This window comes from Rhinichthys klamathensis, unplaced genomic scaffold (genome assembly GCF_029890125.1).
Source record: "Rhinichthys klamathensis goyatoka isolate OS25496 unplaced genomic scaffold, OSU_Roscu_1.1 h1tg000844l_1, whole genome shotgun sequence".
NCBI lineage: Eukaryota > Metazoa > Chordata > Actinopteri > Cypriniformes > Leuciscidae > Rhinichthys > Rhinichthys klamathensis.
In genome coordinates this window covers 164,805-187,500 of record NW_026607218.1, presented here as the reverse complement: position 1 = coordinate 187,500, position 22,696 = coordinate 164,805, and the positions used below count along the sequence as shown (strand labels likewise).

General features: G+C 44.6%; 1 protein-coding gene across 1 annotated transcript in view; it reads right to left on the bottom strand.

Moving 5' to 3' along the window:
* arhgef2 (rho/rac guanine nucleotide exchange factor (GEF) 2) overlaps positions 1-22,457 on the bottom strand; it is a 52,198-nt gene extending 29,741 nt beyond the window's left edge. Inside the window, exon 1 of the mRNA XM_056243764.1 lies at positions 22,169-22,457. Coding sequence (XP_056099739.1) covers positions 22,169-22,234 — 66 coding nt within the window. The 5' untranslated portion in view covers positions 22,235-22,457. The remainder of the gene's footprint in view (positions 1-22,168) is intronic.
* Between the last annotated feature and the right edge of the window lie 239 nt (positions 22,458-22,696).

The following is a 22,696-nucleotide window of genomic DNA, read 5'->3' as shown; positions in this document are numbered from 1 at the left end:
GGCTAACGTCCCAAAAAGTCGGAGTGTTCCTTTAAAGAGTTAAGTATCAATCTTTAACTGTGTTTCCCACATAAGGCAATTGGTTCAAAACTTCAAATCACTTACTGAAACAATCGTTGTCATAGAATACACTTGTCTGTTAATAAGTTAACATTCATAATAAATTCATGTTTATGCTTCATTTGTTCTTTGCTCGACTAGATTTAATTTTAATATGTACACATGTACGTTTAGTTTCATTGGAAATAAAAACTACACAGGGGTGCCATGCTTTCGAGACGTTTGGGAAGCACTGGGCTAGAATAGTCTCATGACATAGTGAGTAATCAACTGAACTTCTAACCTTTTCCATTTTTTGAATGATTTGAGATCTAAGTTTTTTCTACCTAGCAACAGAAGGGTTTGCATAAGAAGAACCAATCAAATTGTAGGGAAATTATGTAATGTTTCATGTAAATTTTGCCATGCTCCTATTCTATAAAAGCTGTTGTATTGTTTTTGCCGAAGGCATTGTCTGAAGTCTGTCGGCTATTATTGCTGCGCAGCAAGTCAGTTAGTGGAACAAGTGACAGGTTAGTAGTGGGACACTAGACACCTTGTTCGACTCTTAGATTGCGTTCAGGGAACTATAATTCTTAGGCATTTTATTTTATGCGGTAAGAATAGCTACTCTTAGGCATCGACCCGCGCGTTCAGAGGTGAACTCAACTAAACTCAATATGTTCAGGTGTCGGGAACACATTGTTCAACCTAAGTCAGGTGTGTAGGGGAAATCTACCACATTACCTTGAGTTTAGTTACATGACATTTTTGCCAAAATAACTTGCGAGACGTCTGATATTCCATCATGTGAGCAAAGTCACCAGTGACTAGTGTTTGGTTTCATTTCTTTGACATGTTCTATGCGCAGCCTGTGTGTCTATTCTTGGGCTGTGGTTTAGATGTCTATTAAACCTTCACTGACACAAACTTGGCCTTGTTTTAGCCTAGACGTCAGGGCTGTGTTTGGACGCTATTAGACGTCTGGGTTTGGTTGCTTTCTCAAAACTCCTCCCAGTGATCAGAGCATCAGTCTGTGTGGCTGAACTGAGGATCATTGTCAGTGCTTTGGCACTAAATGAGATCAGAACTAGTTGATCATGTAATAAATCTATGAGCGCGCAGCCGAATCTGCAACAGTGGCTTCTATTGTTAAGAGTTCCGGCAAACCAACAGGTAATTCAGCAAGAGATGCACATTACAGAAGTAAACAGAGCAAAGCCTTCAACGCCACTTGTGTGTCATTGCTTTTGCAACGGTAGGATGTTCATTGATGTTCAGGAAACTGCACTCGTTGATATGGGCACAAAACACACTGAGGTTAAAGACAGGGTTGGCAGACCACATTACACACACTGAACAAAACTATAAACGCAACACTTTTGTTTCATTTTAGAGTGGCCTTTTATTGTGGACAGCCTAAGGCACACCTGTGCAATAATCCTGCTGTGTAATCAGCATCTTGATACGCCACACCTGTGAGGTGGACAGAGGATCTCGGCGAAGGAGAAGTGCTCACTAACACAGATTTAGACAGATCTGTGGACAATATTTGAGAGAAATAGGCCTTTTGTGGACATAGAAAAAGTCTTAGATCTTTGAGTTCAGCTCAGGAAAAATGGGGGCAAAAACAAAAGTGTTGCGTTTATAATTTTGTTCAGTTTTGTATAAGCATAACAACTATTTTTGTAGTCCTGAAAAAACACTGGGTCAGGATGAAGCCGTTTTGAGAGGAACTCTGAACAACTCAGGAACCAATGACTGTAAAATACTATTTTTGAACAGAACCAAACGCACACAAAGACAAACTTCTGGCTGTAATGTACGCTACTGCAATAGCCTGACTCTTATGCTGCCTTGTGGCTTTATTTCAGAGAGTCGAGGAGATTGAAGCCAGGCGAACACCCCACATCTTGTGGATCAGGCTGGTTTCAACCTGGTCCAAACCCGGCGAAGAGGAAGGAATGTGTCATTCCTGCATGACCTCTGTGGAACGCTTGGGAAGCAGTGAGTAGAAATAAGCCCTAATTCATTCCTGTATGGGACAATGTGGCATGATTTCAGTCACGAGGGGTTTGTAGCCCGTCCCAGCCGCTTTACTCTCCATTCCCCAACCTCACATAGGATGAGAGGGATTACTTCCCTCACGGAGGTGGACCTGACCCCTCCTGGACCCCTGGACATCCCAGACAGGGTCATAGTGTCGGCCCAGATCCGGCCCACATCCGGCACATGTGGATTCAGCGTAACCAGATGCGGGCCGGATCTGGGCCGACACTATGACGCTGTCTGGGATATCTGCAGAAGATCAGGCGGGCCAAAGACTCTTTCCTCGGTGTATTGCCCAGGGGTGTGTCTCCCTACAGCGCCGTAACTCGCGGCTTCACTACTATAGTGTGATGCACCGTTGAAGAAATCAGCTAGCTCGTCACGACTGTTTCCCCAAACCATATTGTTGCAAAGTAGTCGTTCAATCCCGTTGGTTAATGATGTCCCGCACGTGGTGGAGTAATAACTTCTGTTAATGAAACTGTTTGAGATCGAATGAATGCGAGATGTTTTGATATAAATTACAGACATCCATCTGAGGAATATTTCTCATATTTCTCTGTTATTTTGCTTTATTTCCAAATTCACTCATAGACTCGTTCTTACACACTAGAGCTCGTTCACACACGCGCAGTCTTCAAACACGACGCTTTAAATCTCTTGACAAACTCAAAGATGTCAAACACATTTGTATGTTTTCTAAATAAAAAGACACAGGTTGCACTGAATGTCAGCTTGCTTATTTTGCTCAAGATAAGGATTTATTAAGTCCACATGTCATGCAAACTAGAAACTGCTTCTAACCGCAGCTCGAGATCTGTCGCTCACACACACACACCTCTGCGATGCTGTCGCTCACACACACACCTCTGCGATGCGGTTTGCGAATGTTCGTTGGAACGAAGCACATGCATCATATCTGACTCATTCAGTGGCATACACTGCAGTGCGTTTTAAAGTAACACTATGGGCCCTATTTTAACGATCTGAAACGCAAGTGTCAAAGCGCAAAGCACAAGTAACTTTGTGGGCGGATCCCGGCGCTGTTGCTATTTTCCCGGCGGGATAAATGCCTCTTGCACCAGGCGCAAATCTAAAAGGGGTTGGTCTGAAGTAGCTTCATTATTCATAGGTGTGGTTTGGGCGTAACGTGAAATAAACCAATCAGAGCGTCATCTCACATTCCCTTTAAGAGCAGGCGCGCTCGTTCTAAAGCGGATTCTTATTATAACGGCGGATTTGCCAGGCGCGCGCCAGGAGCGGTTCACAGCCGAGGAGAGCAGCGTTCTCGTCAGGGCCGTAAAACACAGAGAAGTGACATTGGGGATGGAGAATCCCACCCAAATTAACTTCTGTTAAACAGGCGTATGATTTGGGTAAATGTGTAAGCTACATGTATGCTTTTATAATAAATTGTCTATCTATCTATCTATCTATCTATCTATCTATCTATCTATCTATCTATCTATCTATCGTAATAATGTATGATTTGCAAAAATGAAAACTGCTGCTTAGATGAGAGAATCAAAGTGTATGAGCGTTGTCCACACGCTACATTATGGCCAAGCATGCGCCCTTAAAATAGCATAATGAACAACGCGAAACGCGCTACTGACTTTAGACTAGGTTTTTTTTGGTCAGTGGCGCAATTGTCTTATAGAACAGCAAAATAGCATGAGGGAAAGTTTGCGCCGGAACACGCCTCCACTTTGCGCTGAACCGCCCCGGGGAGCACAAGTGTATTTCTTAGTTAACCGACGTGCGTCTGTGGAGGGAAAAGTCCGCTTTGCCCGGGTGCAAAATAGGAATGATACATGCGTCAGTGTACAAAGTCATTTGCGTCGGGTGCAAGATAGGGCCCTATGTAGTTTTTCAACCTTCATAATATATTTCCAAGACCCTTGTGATGGTACATCGACTTACAATAGGTTAAATGACACGTCTGCCATAGCCTGACGTGGTCTGTATCGCTTTTACTGGCACTATGTAACTTCGGGTTTCGGGTAGGAACCCGTGCACAAAAAGAACTACAAAACTCGACTGCTTTACGGCATACGCACTCCCCCCCCCCACTTCCTCAAATTGTCTGTGGCCATTGCAGACATCCCAAGTCTCCCGGGAGTCTCCCGCATATTGATAGCGTCTCCCTGATGCCCGAAAATTAGTTCAAATCTCCCGGAATCTAGAGCGCGCAAGCAAGACAGAACACACTGCGTGGATAACATAATAGCGCGAGGACGGCAGAGAGGGAGAGAGCGAGAGACCTTGCAAGTGTGCCTCATGAAAGCTAGTCAACCCGCCACCCCCCCCCGTCAACAATCCAGTCACCAAGATAGACCTCCCTGAAATGACTTCTTGCAGCTTGGGATGTCTGCCATTGTTGATTCTAAAGCCGGTGCTGGATAAACAGCGAGCGTGCGCGTGCGACAGTCGGCGGCGGTAGGCTATATTATGTACGACAGCGGTAATGGACAATTCCGCTTCCAACCTGTAGGGCGACCGCTGAGGAATAGTTACTTGGTGTTACTTTAAACAGTAGAGATGTACTCGTCTAACAGAAGAAAACACTGAAAACAAATGGCTTGATTTGAGACATGAATGAACTCTTTTGGTAGTTTTAGTGCATTTTGAATGTGAAATTCCCTGAAGTGAAGCTGAACGATGGTTTCTGCGACCTAGATGACCTGTGAAAAACTGTTTTTTGAGAGATATGAAGGCTGTTCATATTAAACGAACATAAGTATTAGACTGAAACTTTGATGAATGAATGTGTTTGAAATAAACATTGTCAACTTTACATTATTTTTTGTTTTTAAAAGCAATTTGTATCATTATCTTCCATGGCAAATGAAGGGATACAGTGTGTAATGTAAATGTTCATCGGCATTAAACACCATCTTTCTCTCTTCAGCCCGAAGCATCTCAAGGCAGTCGTGAAACCGTTCAAAAATACAGAAGCGTCTCTATTGTGTGAGTTTGACGTGTGTGTGTGTGTGTGTGTGTGTGTGTGTGTGTGTGTGTGTGTGTGTGTGTGTGTGTGTGTGTATATCTGGGTGGGGTTGTGTTCTTAGTTATGAAAATGCAAGCTTTGCTCTTTATGACTGGTTTCAGAGTGTGAGACTCTTATAGTAATATGCGCATCTCAATGTTAAGTCTTATTAGATATTTTTGCAATTCAAATATACATCATAGTGAACTTGAAACTCTTGAAATGAATTATGAGAAATGTTTGCTTTGTGACCATCTAAAACCATTAAACAGCTTGAAGTTTTGAATCTTCAGAGAGCATTCAAAAATAATGTTTTCATAACTTGCTGTGACATCAGCAGACGTCGTTGCGGTGTGTGTTCTCTGTGCGTCTGACAGTGATCAGATCATCTCTGTCTTCACACTGATGGGCTTTCTGCCCGTGTGGACGCGAGGGCGATTGAAACGTGACTATGATGAGATATTTGGCTAATAAAATCATGCAGAAGAGCGTGCGAACTTTATGATATTGTCTGCTCTCTGGGTATCATCTCAGTCAGAGTTCATCATCTTACACACGCGTGATGCGTTGAGATGATTTCTGTGTTTTTCTAGTGTGGATGGAGAGCATTTTAAAGAGAAATCGCTGGATTAATGGATTAATCGTCCACAAGCGTTATAAAAGGCGGATATGCTTTACACTCATGCTGGACGTAATTTAAATTCTGTGGCTTTTATATGAAAACAAACATGATGAACAAAGCATCGTTTATTTAATTCCCCCCTTTAAGATGTGTTCTCCACCCATTTTTAATTTAATAATAAAGATGTGTATTTTAATTCACCTATCCCTTCTAAACATCTAACTCTTCTAAACAAACTCTTCTAAACAAACTCTTCTAAACATTAGATCGCTCACACCTAAAGCGGTTATTGTAAATGAAATGGTCACAGATAATAATTTCGATATACTTTGCCTTACTGAAACCTGGCTTAAACCAAATGAGTATTTCGGTCTAAATGAGTCTACTCCGCCAAGATACTGTTATAAGCATGAGCCCCGTCTGACTGGTCGTGGCGGCGGTGTTGCAACAATCTATAAAGATATTCTTAATATTTCTCAGAAAACAGGTCACAGATTTAATTCGTTTGAAGTACTTATGCTAAATGTTACGCTCTTAGATGTAAGAAAGAAATCCATATTATCTCTAGCCTTGGCTACTGTATATAGACCTCCAGGACCATATGCTGAATTTCTAAAAGAGTTTGCAGACTTTCTCTCGGATCTATTGGTCAATGTCGATAAAGCAATAATTGTTGGAGATTTTAACATACACGTAGACAACAAAAATGATGCCTTAGGGGCTGCGTTTACAGATTTATTAAACTCCTTTGGGGTCAAGCAAAACGTCCGTGGTCCCACTCATCGTCTAAATCATACACTAGATTTAATTATATCATATGGAACCAATCCAACTTATATAGATATTATACCGCAAAGTGATGATGTCACTGATCATTACATGGTAACGTGCATAATACGTACTGCTGAAATATGTCATGTTGCGCCACGTTATAGACCAGGCAGAACAATCCTTCCAACCACTATAGATAGATTCTCAAATAGCTTACCTGATCTATCTCAGCTGCTCAGTGAACCCAAACTAACAGATGAACTAGAGGAAATGACTAGCAGTTTGAGCACCATTTTCACTAGTACATTAGATATTGTTGCACCAATTAGATTAAAAAAGGTTAAAGAGAAAACTAAAGCACCATGGTACAACAGTGTTACGCATGATATCAAGAGAGAAACTCGTAACCTAGAGCGTAAATGGAAACAAACTAATTTAGAGGTCTTTAGAATCGCGTGGAAAGACAGTATGTCACGTTATAAAAAGGCTCTAAAAACAGCCAGGGCTGAGCATCTCCGCAAACTAATAGAAAATAACCAAAATAATCCAAGGTTCTTATTTAACACCGTGCATAGACTAACAAATAAACAGACATCACCAGAGCAAAATATACCGTTACAGTTTAGTAGTAATGATTTTATGAATTATTTCAATGAGAAAATAGAAAGCATTCGAAACACAATTATAAATGTACAATCCTCTATGGTCTCTTATGATTCAGCCTCAATTATCGTCCCTCAAGAACAACTACACCGCTTTGCAACGATAGGACAGGAAGAGCTAAATAAACTTATTATTGCATCTAAACCAACAACATGCTCATTAGATCCAATACCCACTAAACTACTGAAAGAAGTGTTACCTGTAGTGGAAGAGCCTCTTCTTAATATTATTAACTCGTCTTTATTCTTAGGTCATGTTCCAAGAATATTCAAGTTGGCAGTAATAAAACCTCTCATTAAGAAACCGCAACTAGATCCAAATAACCTAGCAAATTACAGACCCATTTCAAATCTTCCATTTATGTCCAAAATACTAGAAAAAGTTGTATCCGCTCAACTGTGCTCTTTTTTGCAAGAAAATGATATCTATGAAAAATTCCAGTCAGGATTCAGACCGCATCATAGCACAGAAACTGCGCTAGTTAAAATTACAAATGATCTACTCTTAGCTTCTGACCAAGGCTGTCTCTCAATACTATTCCTACTTGATCTTAGCGCCGCGTTCGACACTATAGATCATAAAATACTCTTGGATCGACTACAAAACTACACTGGTGTTCAGGGACAGGCATTAAGCTGGTTTAGATCGTACTTATCTGACCGTTATCATTTTGTCTCTTTACACGGGGGAAAATCAAAGATAACGTCAGTAGACTACGGAGTACCGCAAGGATCGGTGTTAGGCCCTCTGCTATTCTCAATATATATGCTGCCACTTGGTAATATTATAAGAAAACATGGAATTAATTTCCACTGTTATGCTGACGACACTCAATTATATATTTCATCACGACCAGATGAAAACATTACCTCATCTAAATTGACAGAGTGTCTCAAAGATATAAAATGCTGGATGACGCGTAATTTCCTGCTATTAAATTCAGATAAAACGGAGGTATTACTTATTGGTCCAAAAAACTACACACAAAACCTCTTACAATACGACTTTAATATAGAAGGATGCCCTGTTACTTTTTCCACTACAGTAAAAGACCTGGGTGTTATACTAGACCGCAACTTGTCTTTCGAAAATCATATTTCATCTGTTACAAGAACAGCCTTTTTCCACCTTAGAAACATTGCTAAATTACGTAACATGCTATCTGTTTCTGATGCAGAAAAGTTAGTTCATGCATTCATGACCTCGAGACTAGATTACTGTAATGCTTTATTAGCTGGTTGTCCTGCATCCTCAATAAACAAGCTACAGTTAGTGCAAAATGCAGCCGCTAGAGTTCTTACTAGATCAAGAAAATATGATCATATAACACCGATTTTATCATCTCTGCACTGGTTACCTATTAAGTTCCGTATCAATTACAAAGTACTACTACTGACCTATAAAGCCCTTAATGGTTTAGCTCCTGTGTATTTAATGGACCTTCTTTCGCCCTACAATCCACCGCGTTCTCTAAGATCACTAAATTCAAGGCTTCTGGTCATTCCTAGGATATCGAAGTCCACGAAAGGAGGGAGGGCATTCTCGCATTTAGCTCCAAAACTCTGGAATAGCCTTCCCGATACGGTCCGATGCTCTGACTCGCTGACACAGTTTAAAACTAGACTAAAGACGTGTCTCTTTAGTCAAGCATTCACATAATGCTTACCTTTTAGTCCTCTGCTATGCCATACGGAACCGTTTGCCACTGAAACTGCTTAACGCACCAGTGGGGCTCGACAGCCTTATAGACAAACGGGTCGGTCCGTATGGTTGCGGAGAGTTTGGGTTACGGAGAGTTGTGAGATTATGGTTTTCTAACACCTACTCCCGTGTAATGGAAATCATTATGAACATCAGCTATGCTAATTATTTCCCATCTGCCTTTCTGCTGTTATCTCGGGACGCTTGTCCCGAGAAAAATGGCGTTCGTAGGCTCCAGTTTGGTATCCTGCCTCTCACAGGGATTTCGGATGCCTCAACGCCTGTGATGAGAAGACCAACGCCTGTGAAGAGACGACTCAACGCCTGCGAAGAGACGACTCAACGCCGGCGATATGTTATCCCCTAAATATTACATGATTAACTAAATGTATTTTTTCCAGGTACTCTCTGATATGGACTTACTGTAAAGCTTCTTTAAAACCCTATGATTGTTAGCCAGAGGAGAACTGGCCCCTGACTAGCCTGGGTTCTCCCAAGGTTTTTTTCTCCATCCAATCTGATGGAGTTTTGGTTCCTTGCCACTGTCGCCTTGCTTTTGGCTTGCTTAGTTGGGGATATTTAATATTCAACAATATTATTGAACTGTGTTGTACTACTTTCATGTTATCACTGTGAAGCTGCTTTGATGCAATCTGTATTGTGAAAAGCGCTATATAAATAAATGTGACTTGACTTGACTTGACTTGACTATCCCATACAAACTACCCCATATTACAAACTCAGATCAACACATTAGAAGAGCACAGAACATCCCGGGTGTTCAAAGCATGGGTCGTTCCCGCCGGTGTTTAGCAGGCTTTGCTAGAGTCCGTTAGAGTCAGAGATCTGAACAGGAACAGGAAGTCACACACGCTACTTCCTCTTCTGTGGAAGAGTCTGAGGTTAAAGTTGCATGAAGGGAAGTTACACTCGTCTTTTCATATCGAGTGAAACGCCTCTGGAGCGGGAGCACATGTGGGCGGGGCTTGATTGTGTCTGTGTGGAGCTGATTGGCTGGTTGTGGTTTGCTATTGGCTGATCTCCTGTGAGTGACAGGTTATAGGTAGTGACAGACTATTTTTACAATGTCTTTCAGAAAGAGTTGCGAACACGGCTTCCTTCCGCGTGTGTGTGTGTGTGTGTGTGTGTCGGTTATGGTCTGTGTGTGTGTCGGTTATGGTGTGTGTGTGTGTCGGTTATGGTGTGTGTGTGTGTGTGTCCGGTTTCCTCCACTGAGGTTATAGAGACATCAGTGTGTGTGAACATGAGCTCATGAAATCACACTCACCCTCAATCCTAAAATAAATCGTCACACCTTTAGAAAGTATAATGCATGACAAACAACCAGTTTCAGGCGTAACAAGGGATCTGCCGATATTAATGCATTATAACGTACATTATGAATACCTTTATAATCCATTATCCATAAAGGCTTTAAGTGATGCCAGGTATACTATGAAGAGAGTTTGTATTGTTATCATAGTCTCCAAGTCTGTACTGGTGTGTTTGAACACGTTTTGTTTAGATATAATGTGTTGTGGTTCTGTTCCTGGAGAACGTCATGGTTGTGTTAGTGAAGCGCTGAGAGAACGAGCAGAGCCTGGTGTGTGTGTTCAGTGTGTTCATTACTCCACCGTCTGATGGTGTGTGTTCATTACTCCAGCGTCTGATGGTGTGTGTTCATTACTCCAGCGTCTGATGGTGTGTGTTCATTACTCCAGCGTCTGATGGTGTGTGTTCATTACTCCAGCGTCTGATGGTGTGTGTTCATTACTCCACCGTCTGATGGTGTGTGTTCATTACTCCAGCGCCTGATGGTGTGTGTTCATTACTCCAGCGCCTGATGGTGTGTGTTCATTACTCCACCGTCTGATGGTGTGTGTTCATTACTCCAGCGCCTGATGGTGTGTGTTCATTACTCCAGCGCCTGATGGTGTGTGTTCATTACTCCAGCGCCTGATGGTGTGTGTTCATTACTCCAGCGCCTGATGGTGTGTGTTCATTACTCCAGCGCCTGATGGTGTGTGTTCATTACTCCAGCGCCTGATGGTGTGTGTTCATTACTCCAGCGCCTGATGGTGTGTGTTCATTACTCCAGCGCCTGATGGTGTGTGTTCATTACTCCAGCGCCTGATGGTGTGTGTTCATTACTCCAGCGCCTGATGGTGTGTGTTCATTACTCCAGCGTCTGATGGTGTGTGTTCAGTGTGTTCATTACTCCAGCGTCTGATGGTGTGTGTTCATTACTCCAGCGCCTGATGGTGTGTGTTCATTACTCCAGCGCCTGATGGTGTGTGTTCATTACTCCAGCGCCTGATGGTGTGTGTTCATTACTCCAGCGCCTGATGGTGTGTGTTCATTACTCCAGCGCCTGATGGTGTGTGTTCATTACTCCAGCGCCTGATGGTGTGTGTTCATTACTCCAGCGCCTGATGGTGTGTGTTCATTACTCCAGCGTCTGATGGTGTGTGTTCATTACTCCAGCGCCTGATGGTGTGTGTTCATTACTCCAGCGCCTGATGGTGTGTGTTCATTACTCCAGCGCCTGATGGTGTGTGTTCATTACTCCAGCGCCTGATGGTGTGTGTTCATTACTCCAGCGCCTGATGGTGTGTGTTCATTACTCCAGCGCCTGATGGTGTGTGTTCAGTGTGTTCATTACTCCAGCGCCTGATGGTGTGTGTTCATTACTCCAGCGCCTGATGGTGTGTGTTCATTACTCCAGCGCCTGATGGTGTGTGTTCATTACTCCAGCGTCTGATGGTGTGTGTTCAGTGTGTTCATTACTCCAGCGCCTGATGGTGTGTGTTCATTACTCCAGCGCCTGATGGTGTGTGTTCATTACTCCAGCGTCTGATGGTGTGTGTTCATTACTCCAGCGCCTGATGGTGTGTGTTCATTACTCCAGCGTCTGATGGTGTGTGTTCAGTGTGTTCATTACTCCAGCGTCTGATGGTGTGTGTTCATTACTCCAGCGCCTGATGGTGTGTGTTCATTACTCCAGCGCCTGATGGTGTGTGTTCATTACTCCAGCGCCTGATGGTGTGTGTTCATTACTCCAGCGCCTGATGGTGTGTGTTCATTACTCCAGCGCCTGATGGTGTGTGTTCATTACTCCAGCGCCTGATGGTGTGTGTTCATTACTCCAGCGTCTGATGGTGTGTGTTCATTACTCCAGCGCCTGATGGTGTGTGTTCATTACTCCAGCGCCTGATGGTGTGTGTTCATTACTCCAGCGCCTGATGGTGTGTGTTCATTACTCCAGCGTCTGATGCTGTGTGTTCATTACTCCAGCGTCTGATGGTGTGTGTTCATTACTCCAGCGTCTGATGGTGTGTGTTCATTACTCCAGCGTCTGATGGTGTGTGTTCATTACTCCAGCGTCTGATGGTGTGTGTTCATTACTCCAGCGTCTGATGGTGTGTGTTCATTACTCCAGCGCCTGATGGTGTGTGTTCATTACTCCAGCGCCTGATGGTGTGTGTTCATTACTCCAGCGTCTGATGGTGTGTGTTCATTACTCCAGCGTCTGATGGTGTGTGTTCATTACTCCAGCGTCTGATGGTGTGTGTTCATTACTCCAGCGTCTGATGGTGTGTGTTCATTACTCCAGCGTCTGATGGTGTGTGTTCATTACTCCAGCGCCTGATGGTGTGTGTTCATTACTCCAGCGTCTGATGGTGTGTGTTCATTACTCCAGCGCCTGATGGTGTGTGTTCATTACTCCAGCGCCTGATGGTGTGTGTTCATTACTCCAGCGCCTGATGGTGTGTGTTCATTACTCCAGCGCCTGATGGTGTGTGTTCATTACTCCAGCGCCTGATGGTGTGTGTTCATTACTCCAGCGCCTGATGGTGTGTGTTCATTACTCCAGCGCCTGATGGTGTGTGTTCATTACTCCAGCGTCTGATGGTGTGTGTTCATTACTCCAGCGCCTGATGGTGTGTGTTCATTACTCCAGCGCCTGATGGTGTGTGTTCATTACTCCAGCGCCTGATGGTGTGTGTTCATTACTCCAGCGCCTGATGGTGTGTGTTCATTACTCCAGCGCCTGATGGTGTGTGTTCAGTGTGTTCATTACTCCAGCGCCTGATGGTGTGTGTTCATTACTCCAGCGCCTGATGGTGTGTGTTCATTACTCCAGCGCCTGATGGTGTGTGTTCATTACTCCAGCGTCTGATGGTGTGTGTTCAGTGTGTTCATTACTCCAGCGCCTGATGGTGTGTGTTCATTACTCCAGCGCCTGATGGTGTGTGTTCATTACTCCAGCGTCTGATGGTGTGTGTTCATTACTCCAGCGCCTGATGGTGTGTGTTCATTACTCCAGCGCCTGATGGTGTGTGTTCATTACTCCAGCGCCTGATGGTGTGTGTTCATTACTCCAGCGTCTGATGGTGTGTGTTCATTACTCCAGCGCCTGATGGTGTGTGTTCATTACTCCAGCGCCTGATGGTGTGTGTTCATTACTCCAGCGTCTGATGGTGTGTGTTCATTACTCCAGCGTCTGATGGTGTGTGTTCATTACTCCAGCGTCTGATGGTGTGTGTTCATTACTCCAGCGCCTGATGGTGTGTGTTCATTACTCCAGCGTCTGATGGTGTGTGTTCATTACTCCAGCGCCTGATGGTGTGTGTTCATTACTCCAGCGTCTGATGGTGTGTGTTCATTACTCCAGCGTCTGATGGTGTGTGTTCATTACTCCAGCGTCTGATGGTGTGTTGCTCTTGTGCGCGGGTAACCGGTCGAGCCGGCTCACAGTAACCCGCTATAGTGGCGTGTTGTAACTCTGCGGGGAAACACAGACTCGTGTGCTGGCAGGATCGTGCTCTACGCCAGATGCACACACTTGGGGATTTACAGTAAGTGTAGAAGAGTAAGATGTATTTGTGCGCTGAGAAAAATGTGCAAAATCAAAATATCTCGTTGTCCATCCTAGAGGGTAAACGCAGAGCTTACATGATCCGGTGTGAACATGTGCCGGTACTTGTGTAACCGCAAACCAGAACTAGAGGAAGAGCCACTGGAGAGATCATGGAAGCATCTAATTCTTTTGCTCTCCTAAAATACATACTATATAAATAGTTAAATAGTGGCATGTTATTATCTGCATTTATCATTGCCGCCAAGAAGAGCTAAAGTTTGTATGGAAGCTTGTTTCCGCAACAGAAAAAAACATTTAAAAAGATAGTTGCGACTTTTTTTCCTCAGAATTGTGTTTATATCTCCCAATTGCCAGAATTGCCAGAATTTAAGAATTTATTTTTCGCCAATTGCAAGTTTATATCTCACAATTCTGACTTTAAAACTCGCAACTGCAACTTTATAACACACAATTGCGACTTAAAATCATGCAGTTGCGAGATATAAACTCGCAATTGTGAGAATTGCCTTTTTTATTTTTGATTCTGTGGCAGAAACAAGCTTCCATACATTGTTTACTTATGAGAAACAACAAGCGAAAGGAAACCGTAGTGAAACAGACGTGGATTTTAATGGTGAGACTTTTGTTTTTGCAATCAGGCTCTCAAAAAAGATTTTCCAGCCAATATATCGGTTATCAGCTTTCAAATATAAAGAGTTATCGGTATTGGCCAAAATGTTCATATTCCTATTAAACATCCCCCAACGCTCCTGAACTGGTGAAGTGCTCTCGAGTGTGAGTCTGCAGTCCTGCATCACGTGTGTGTGTGTGTGTGTGTGTGTGTGTGTGTGTGTGTGTGTGTGTGTGTGTGTGTCAGGTATGATCTTTCACTCTTCTCACTCGCGGTCTTTGTTGTTTTCACTCAGTCTGTCCCTTTGTGTCTCAGGTCTCTGATCTCTCTTCTCCGCCCTCGCCTCTATGAAACATTATCCTTTCAATCACACAGCTTTTCATTTCTCACGCTCGTTTGTGTTTACTGACGGCCTTAGAAGCGTATTACCAGAGAAACAGTCCAACGACATATTTATTAAAAGCAACTGACCCATCTGGAGGCCCGGAACACACTCATCATCCAGAGGCCCGGTACACACTCATCATCTGGAGGCCCGGTACACGCTCATCATCCGGAGGCCCGGTACACGCTCATCATCCGGAGGCCCGGTACACGCTCATCATCCGGAGGCCCGGTACACGCTCATCATCTGGAGGCCCGGTACACGCTCATCATCCGGAGGCCCGGTACACACTCATCATCTGGAGGCCCGGTACACGCTCATCATCCGGAGGCCCGGTACACGCTCATCATCTGGAGGCCCGGTACACGCTCATCATCCGGAGGCCCGGTACACGCTCATCATCCGGAGGCCCGGTACACGCTCATCATCTGGAGGCCCGGTACACGCTCATCATCTGGAGGCCCGGTACACGCTCATCATCTGGAGGCCCGGTACACGCTCATCATCTGGAGGCCCGGTACACGCTCATCATCTGGAGGCCCGGTACACGCTCATCATCTGGACGCCCGGTACACGCTCATCATCTGGAGGCCCGGTACACGCTCATCATCAGGAGGCCCGGTACACGCTCATCATCTGGAGGCCCGGTACACGCTCATCATCAGGAGGCCCGGTACACACTCATCATCTGGAGGCCCGGTACACGCTCATCATCAGGAGGCCCGGTACACGCTCATCATCCGGAGGCCCGGTACACGCTCATCATCAGGAGGCCCGGTACACGCTCATCATCCGGAGGCCCGGTACACGCTCATCATCTGGAGGCCCGGTACACGCTCATCATCTGGAGGCCCGGTACACGCTCATCATCTGGAGGCCCGGTACACGCTCATCATCTGGAGGCCCGGTACACGCTCATCATCTGGAGGCCCGGTACACGCTCATCATCAGGAGGCCCGGTACACGCTCATCATCCGGAGGCCCGGTACACGCTCATCATCAGGAGGCCCGGTACACGCTCATCATCTGGAGGCCCGGTACACGCTCATCATCAGGAGGCCCGGTACACACTCATCATCTGGAGGCCCGGTACACGCTCATCATCTGGAGGCCCGGTACACGCTCATCATCAGGAGGCCCGGTACACGCTCATCATCTGGAGGCCCGGTACACGCTCATCATCAGGAGGCCCGGTACACACTCATCATCTGGAGGCCCGGTACACGCTCATCATCCGGAGGCCCGGTACACGCTCATCATCAGGAGGCCCGGTACACGCTCATCATCCGGAGGCCCGGTACACGCTCATCATCCGGAGGCCCGGTACACACTCTTCATCCGGAGGCCCGGTACACGCTCATCATCCGGAGGCCCGGTACACGCTCATCATCCGGAGGCCCGGTACACGCTCATCATCTGGAGGCCCGGTACACGCTCATCATCCGGAGGCCCGGTACACGCTCATCATCTGGAGGCCCGGTACACGCTCATCATCCGGAGGCCCGGTACACGCTCATCATCTGGAGGCCCGGTACACGCTCATCATCTGGAGGCCCGGTACACGCTCATCATCTGGAGGCCCGGTACACGCTCATCATCCGGAGGCCCGGTACACGCTCATCATCTGGAGGCCCGGTACACGCTCATCATCAGGAGGCCCGGTACACGCTCATCATCTGGAGGCCCGGTACACGCTCATCATCTGGAGGCCCGGTACACGCTCATCATCTGGAGGCCCGGTACACGCTCATCATCTGGAGGCCCGGTACACGCTCATCATCCGGAGGCCCGGTACACGCTCATCATCTGGAGGCCCGGTACACGCTCATCATCTGGAGGCCCGGTACACGCTCATCATCCGGAGGCCCGGTACACGCTCATCATCAGGAGGCCCGGTACACGCTCATCATCCGGAGGCCCGGTACACGCTCATCATCCGGAGGCCCGGTACACGCTCATCATCCGGAGGCCCGGTACACGCTCATCATCCGGAGGCCCGGTACACGCTCATCATCTGGAGGCCCGGTACACGCTCATCATCTGGAGGCCCGGTACACGCTCATCATCCGGAGGCCCGGTACACGCTCATCATAATGCCCACCTCATACACAAGGTAGTTCAGGAGTATTTACTAAAATAATTTATTGAATCAAATAAGGCTTTTTTACTTTTGAAGGTTCATGAGTCTGCAGTTTTCCCTCGTATAACATAATCCCAGTTTGAGCCACAGCTCCATCACTCAAACACACACATCACCTATAAATGATGTAATGATACGATTTCTCTAGTTGGAAATTGGTTAAACGTGATTGAAAACAAATGTGATCATAATATCGACGTCCCTCATAATTATGCTCCTATAGGGATGCACAAAGATGAACACTTACCGATAATTCCTTATATTTGAAAGCCTATTAACCGATAAATTGGCTGATAAATCTAAATTCAAATTTTTATATAATTTTTGAGAGCCTGATTGCAAAACAAAAGCCTCACCATTAAAAGCCATGTCCCAAACACACAATTATAATGTTCTCATTATAATGTTATGCAGCCGATATGACAGACTTGCACATGTTGCATTTTACTGTATTTTCCTTTCTTGAAGTGATTCCAACCAGCAGTTCATAACCATCATGTTGAACATGTCTGAAGCGTCTCAGCTCAAGGAGATAATACAGTATTCATCAGCTTTAATGTATCAGGCAAATCTAAAAAAAAAAAAGTGTGTGTGTCTGTGTGCTGTTCAGAGGAAGAGTGAAGACTTCGGCTTTATAAGCCCAGTTACACAGCTTTCTCCATCACTGTGTGTGTGTGTGTGTGTGTGTGTGTGTGTGTGTGTGTGTGTGTGTGTGTGTGTGTGTGTGTGTGTGTGTGTGTGTGTGTGTGTGTGTGTGACAGAGAGAGAGAATGTGTGTGTGTGTGTGTGTGTGTGTGTGCTCTTGTTTTTATTACATTGTGAGGACCAAATTTCCCCACAAGAATAGTAAAACGTGAAATCACCTACACTGTGAGGACTAGCCAATGGTCCCCGTAAGGGAAATTGATTAATGGACATACTTAATGATGTTTTTTAGAAAATGTAAAAGAGCAGAAAGTTTTCTGTGATGGGCAGGTTTAGGGTTAGTGTGTGTTAGGGCTGGGCGATAAATCGATTTTATCGATTAACTCGAATGTGTAGTTTACGCGAGTTTACGCCGATTTTTTTGAATGAAAATCGGTTTTCTCTTTAACAACCGCCGACGCGCCAATCTGGGCTCCCGTAGTTCCGACCGGGCTCAGCGCTTGCCATGATAGAGGTACACAAACAACATGGCAAATGAACAAGCCCGCGGCAGCAGAAGCACACCCGCCGAAAACATTTACAAACTGAATCTGCAGGGCTGTCCACTCTCACGAGTTCACTGTGAGAGACGCAATTGTCACTTTTTATACGCTCTCACGCACACATGCATTTTCTAACGCAGATCAAGAGGACACTGACACCGACAGACTAGAGCAGGTTACTATTGATATGAAACAGTTTCTCAGCTCTCAGATTCGGTCAATTTTAAAGGGACACTATGCAGCTTTTTTAGCTTAACTGAACAGCTTCAGAGTTATTGAAATGGTTATATAACTTCTTTCGGGTTGAATGGTGGGCGTCTCGACCCCCCCTGGTGCCTGTGAGCGAAAAAATCCCACTTGCAACTTCGGTGCGGCGGGCCGCGTCAGGAAGTATCGCGTGATATCAGCTCTCGCGATGTAACATATTCCTTTACGGCAACTGCACACACACACAGGAACAAGGTATAGATGGATGGAGTTTGTCACACTATCGTCATGGCTGAGCCGGCATATAAGATGCAGAAAGCTAGGAAAGCATTGTCGGAGGAACAGAGAAAGAGGAAACGGCAGACTGACCGAGCGAGGAGTCGGACACCAGCATAGGCATAATTTGCGGGTGTGTTATGTCCCCATTGAAACTTCTCGCGGCACGGATGTAACGTTACCATTACAAACAAATAAAACATCTCCAGGTAACTCTAGTAGAGCATTCATTTCGTTCGTTTGTTAAATAAGAGGCGATCTGAAATGTGTTATTTTTGAAATCAAGTGACCAAAGTGCTCGTTGCCTCTGCGATCAGTGGTGCAGATAAGTTACAGTGTTCTGTTGTGACGCGCGCCTGAATCCGTTGCGGGGACTGAGAGACTCTCTATATTTTGTTATGGTGAAATCACAAAATCTAATGCACAAAAAACATGTCCCTGCTTGAAAAACAACCACTAATAAACAATCGGTTTTGATGAGGAAAATAAACTATACTACTACTGATTAGAACCCAGAACCTCTGACACACTTGGCAAAAGTTCTGCCTCTGGACCATTAAAATTGTCGGATCTATGTATTTAATCACGTGAAAATTCTCACCACTAACAACATATAATATTATATCTCATTAAACGACAAATTAAACACAATGTACTATTGTATAGCCTACTATGTAACAGGCCATGTCACGCTCTGAGTGAGTGGTATTTACGACAGTAACGTTAAATTCAAGTACTCCACAGTAACTCTAGGGGTCGCTGTTTGACAAAAACGGGATTTCTGCATAATGCCCCTTTAATACGAAATTCAAACAATAAACACAGACAGTTTTGGCGCTTGTAAATGTGACGTGAAAGATCGCTGACAGATCTCAGTTCAAGCGGCACATGAACCGATCATCTGTTACTCTTTATTAAGTACTAACTTACCCAAATGCAATAAAATCGATCGATCAGTGTTTTTCAACCGCGGAAAGATGTCCATAAAGCAGCTGGAGAACAACATGTGTCACGTAACGTTACATTTACCTCAGGATGCCTTTTAATGACCCATAGCACGCATGTTAGTTGGACTTAAAATAATTGCTAGAGAGGAGTATTTTGCTAAATATGATAACTATATTACACATTTATTATATTTTACCTATATCATTAAAATATTATAACGTTGTTTGTTATAATAAAAAACGCATTGTTTAATTTGAGTTTTTTTAACCTTTAATAATAATAGCTGACAGGGCTCTCTGTGTTTACAGCATTAGGTGATTTATTTTTGGAGAACAATTAACATAACACATTAACGTATCTACTGTACCTAATATTTATCCAAAGGAATTGATATTGAATCAATATCAGAATCAAAATCACAAGAATTGAAATTTGTGTTAAGCAATAATAAAAACAGTAGCATACCAGTCTTTTTGTACCATGTAAACATTGTGTTTATAGTTAATAAACTTGATACAATTATGTTTAGTTACCAAATAATTTGACAATCACAATAAACTTATTGTGATGCAAGTTTTTTTTTTTTTTTACACATCCCCCCAATCCACCCATTTTATGTTATGTTACATTTACACTATTTACAAAGACTGGGCCTGCCCTCTTGTCTTTTTGGCTTGTTGTTTCTGATTACACTTTAATCCAGATAATATCCCAGAAGGGAATATCAAAACAAAATAAAGTTAAAACTTGTTTTGAACAATTTCTTTGTCATCTGCAGATTGATTTTAAGTAGGGAGAGAAAAAAAATCGATTTAAATCGTAAATTGGATTTTTTGTGAAAAAATCGGGGATTTTTTTTTTAGGGCCATATCGCCCAGCCCTAGTGTGTGTGTGTGTGTGTGTGTGTGTGTGTGTGTGTGTGTGTGATGGGCAGGTTTGGGGGTAGGGTTAGTGTGTGTGTGTGTGTGTGTATGTGTGATGGGCAGGTTTGGGGGTAGGGTTAATGTTTGTGTGTGTGTGTGTGTGTGTGTGTGTGTGTGTGTGTGTGTGTGTGTGTGTGTGTGTGTGTGTGTGTGTGTGTGTGTGTGTGTGTGTGTGTGTGTGTGTGTGTGTGTGTGTGTGATGGGCAGGTTTAGGGGTCGGGGCAGTGTAAGGGGACAGAATATACAGTTTGTACAGTATAAAAACCATTACGTCTATGGAGAGTCCTCACAAAGATAGTGGACCAGACATGTGAGTGTGTGTGTGTGCGTGTGTGTGTGTATGGAGCCGTTCTGCAGAGTAATTACAGTAATCAGTCCAGTGTGAGCCTGACAGGAGCCGTTCACAGTCTCCACTGGTAACCAGTATCCTCATGGCCAGATCAAGTGTGAACCGCACACAAAACATTTGGATTTTAATAATGTGTGTTTATGGGGAAATCACTGTACACTGATTTACAGGGTTTATTGTGGGGCTAATTATTGATGACATCTGGCGCTTTAAAACCGAGGATCATATTTGATCTGAGAGATCGAAACCCCTGTTCCCGAAAGCATTTGATTGGATGAAACTCTGAGGAGAAGCTGATGTCATCGGTATCGGTGGTGGAACACATCATAAATGCGTGTATCTTCTAATCTAGTGTATTGTGTCCTTGTTTCAGACACTGGTTCACCTAAATCCGTCATCATCCCCTCTCGCTCGAGCCGTTCCCTTCATCTGAGGAACACTTCACCTCCTCCATCCTCCACCAGTCCTCATCCCTCGTTCACTTCTTCCCATGATGCCCTTGAGGGGATTCTGCTCCAGCTCTGTGTTCAGCACAGTAGACTCCCAGTGCCCCCAGTGTTCCCAGTGCTCCGAGCTAACCCAGCTCTTGCTCAGAGACCCCGGTCAGACACCCGTACAGCTCCATGAGGAACCGGTGCAGTTCCTCGGACACCAGAAGGTCAGGAGGACTGTCAGACACGTGTGCTAAATGCAAATGTTTTGTGAGGTTTGCAAAATACAAATCTTTAGCGATGCGCCAACGCGACATGAATCATCGCTGTGCGGGATATGGAAACGGGAACTAATCGCAGCACTTCGCTAAAAAAGGGCTTAATAGGCATAAAAAATGGATATTTGTGAATATCAATTGATTCACAGGCAAATGCATGACATGCAGACCTTCCACACACACACACACACGCGCGCGCGAGAACAAAGACACGATGATAGTGTGTGTATGAGGACAAAGGGAGATGCGCTGACGATAATAACGCGTGGCCGCGCGTCAATCAAACACGTTACATGTAACTTTAGCGCTTTGTGAATGTGTGTGTGTGTGTGTGTGTTGAAGTCAGTGCCGTGTAACATCATGCTGCAGTGTCTCTTTGTATGTCCCTCCCCCATTGATTCCCTTCAGCGCGAGACAACGTGTCCTTACACACGCACAATGGACTCGAGCTCGGTGTAAATACACAACTCTTACTCCAACTCTCACACACATCACACACACACATCTATATGAGCTCATCAATACAGAGAGAGAGAGATATCACTTCATTTGATCAAGCAGAGCCGCAGAAAACCACTGGCCGATCAGAAATAATTTATTAAATAATGTCACTGTGTTGCCCGTGTTTTAACAATAATGCGTGTGCATTCTTTAAAAATAGCAAAAATAGCTGTTTAATTCGGACATAAGATAGCGTTATAACTCATGTATAACTCACCTTTGTATTAGTGTCTTTCATTCTCTCCTGGCGTGCTTTCGGTAACGGGTCCGAGACTCGGGACATTGCGGAAAAATGAAAACTTCACCCTGAGTCAGACGATATAAAATCCAGATGTTTGAATCTAATCCAGAGAATAAGCATCCAGTGCATGAAGAAATATGATCAAACATATGCATGTGCGTTATAGCTCCATTCAGTCTCACGTGAACTGTGTTTAATAAGACGCACTAGGGGTTTTTCTCTCTTTTTTCTTCTTCCACAGGAAACTCCACGGGCTTCGTGAGCACTGGCCCTAATCAGACTTTCAACCAATAGCAGGCGTGTATTTCTCTGACTGACAGGCGCTTGACCAATCAGAGTTGTTACACGCTGACTGACTCCGCCCATCACAGTTACAGTACAGACTACAGCAGGACGCGCCACATGGTGTGTGTGTGTGTGTGTGTGTGTGTGTGTGTGTGTGTGTGTGTGTGTGTCTGAGAGAGTGTTTGTGTCTGAGTGTGTGTGTGTGTGTGTGTGTGTCTG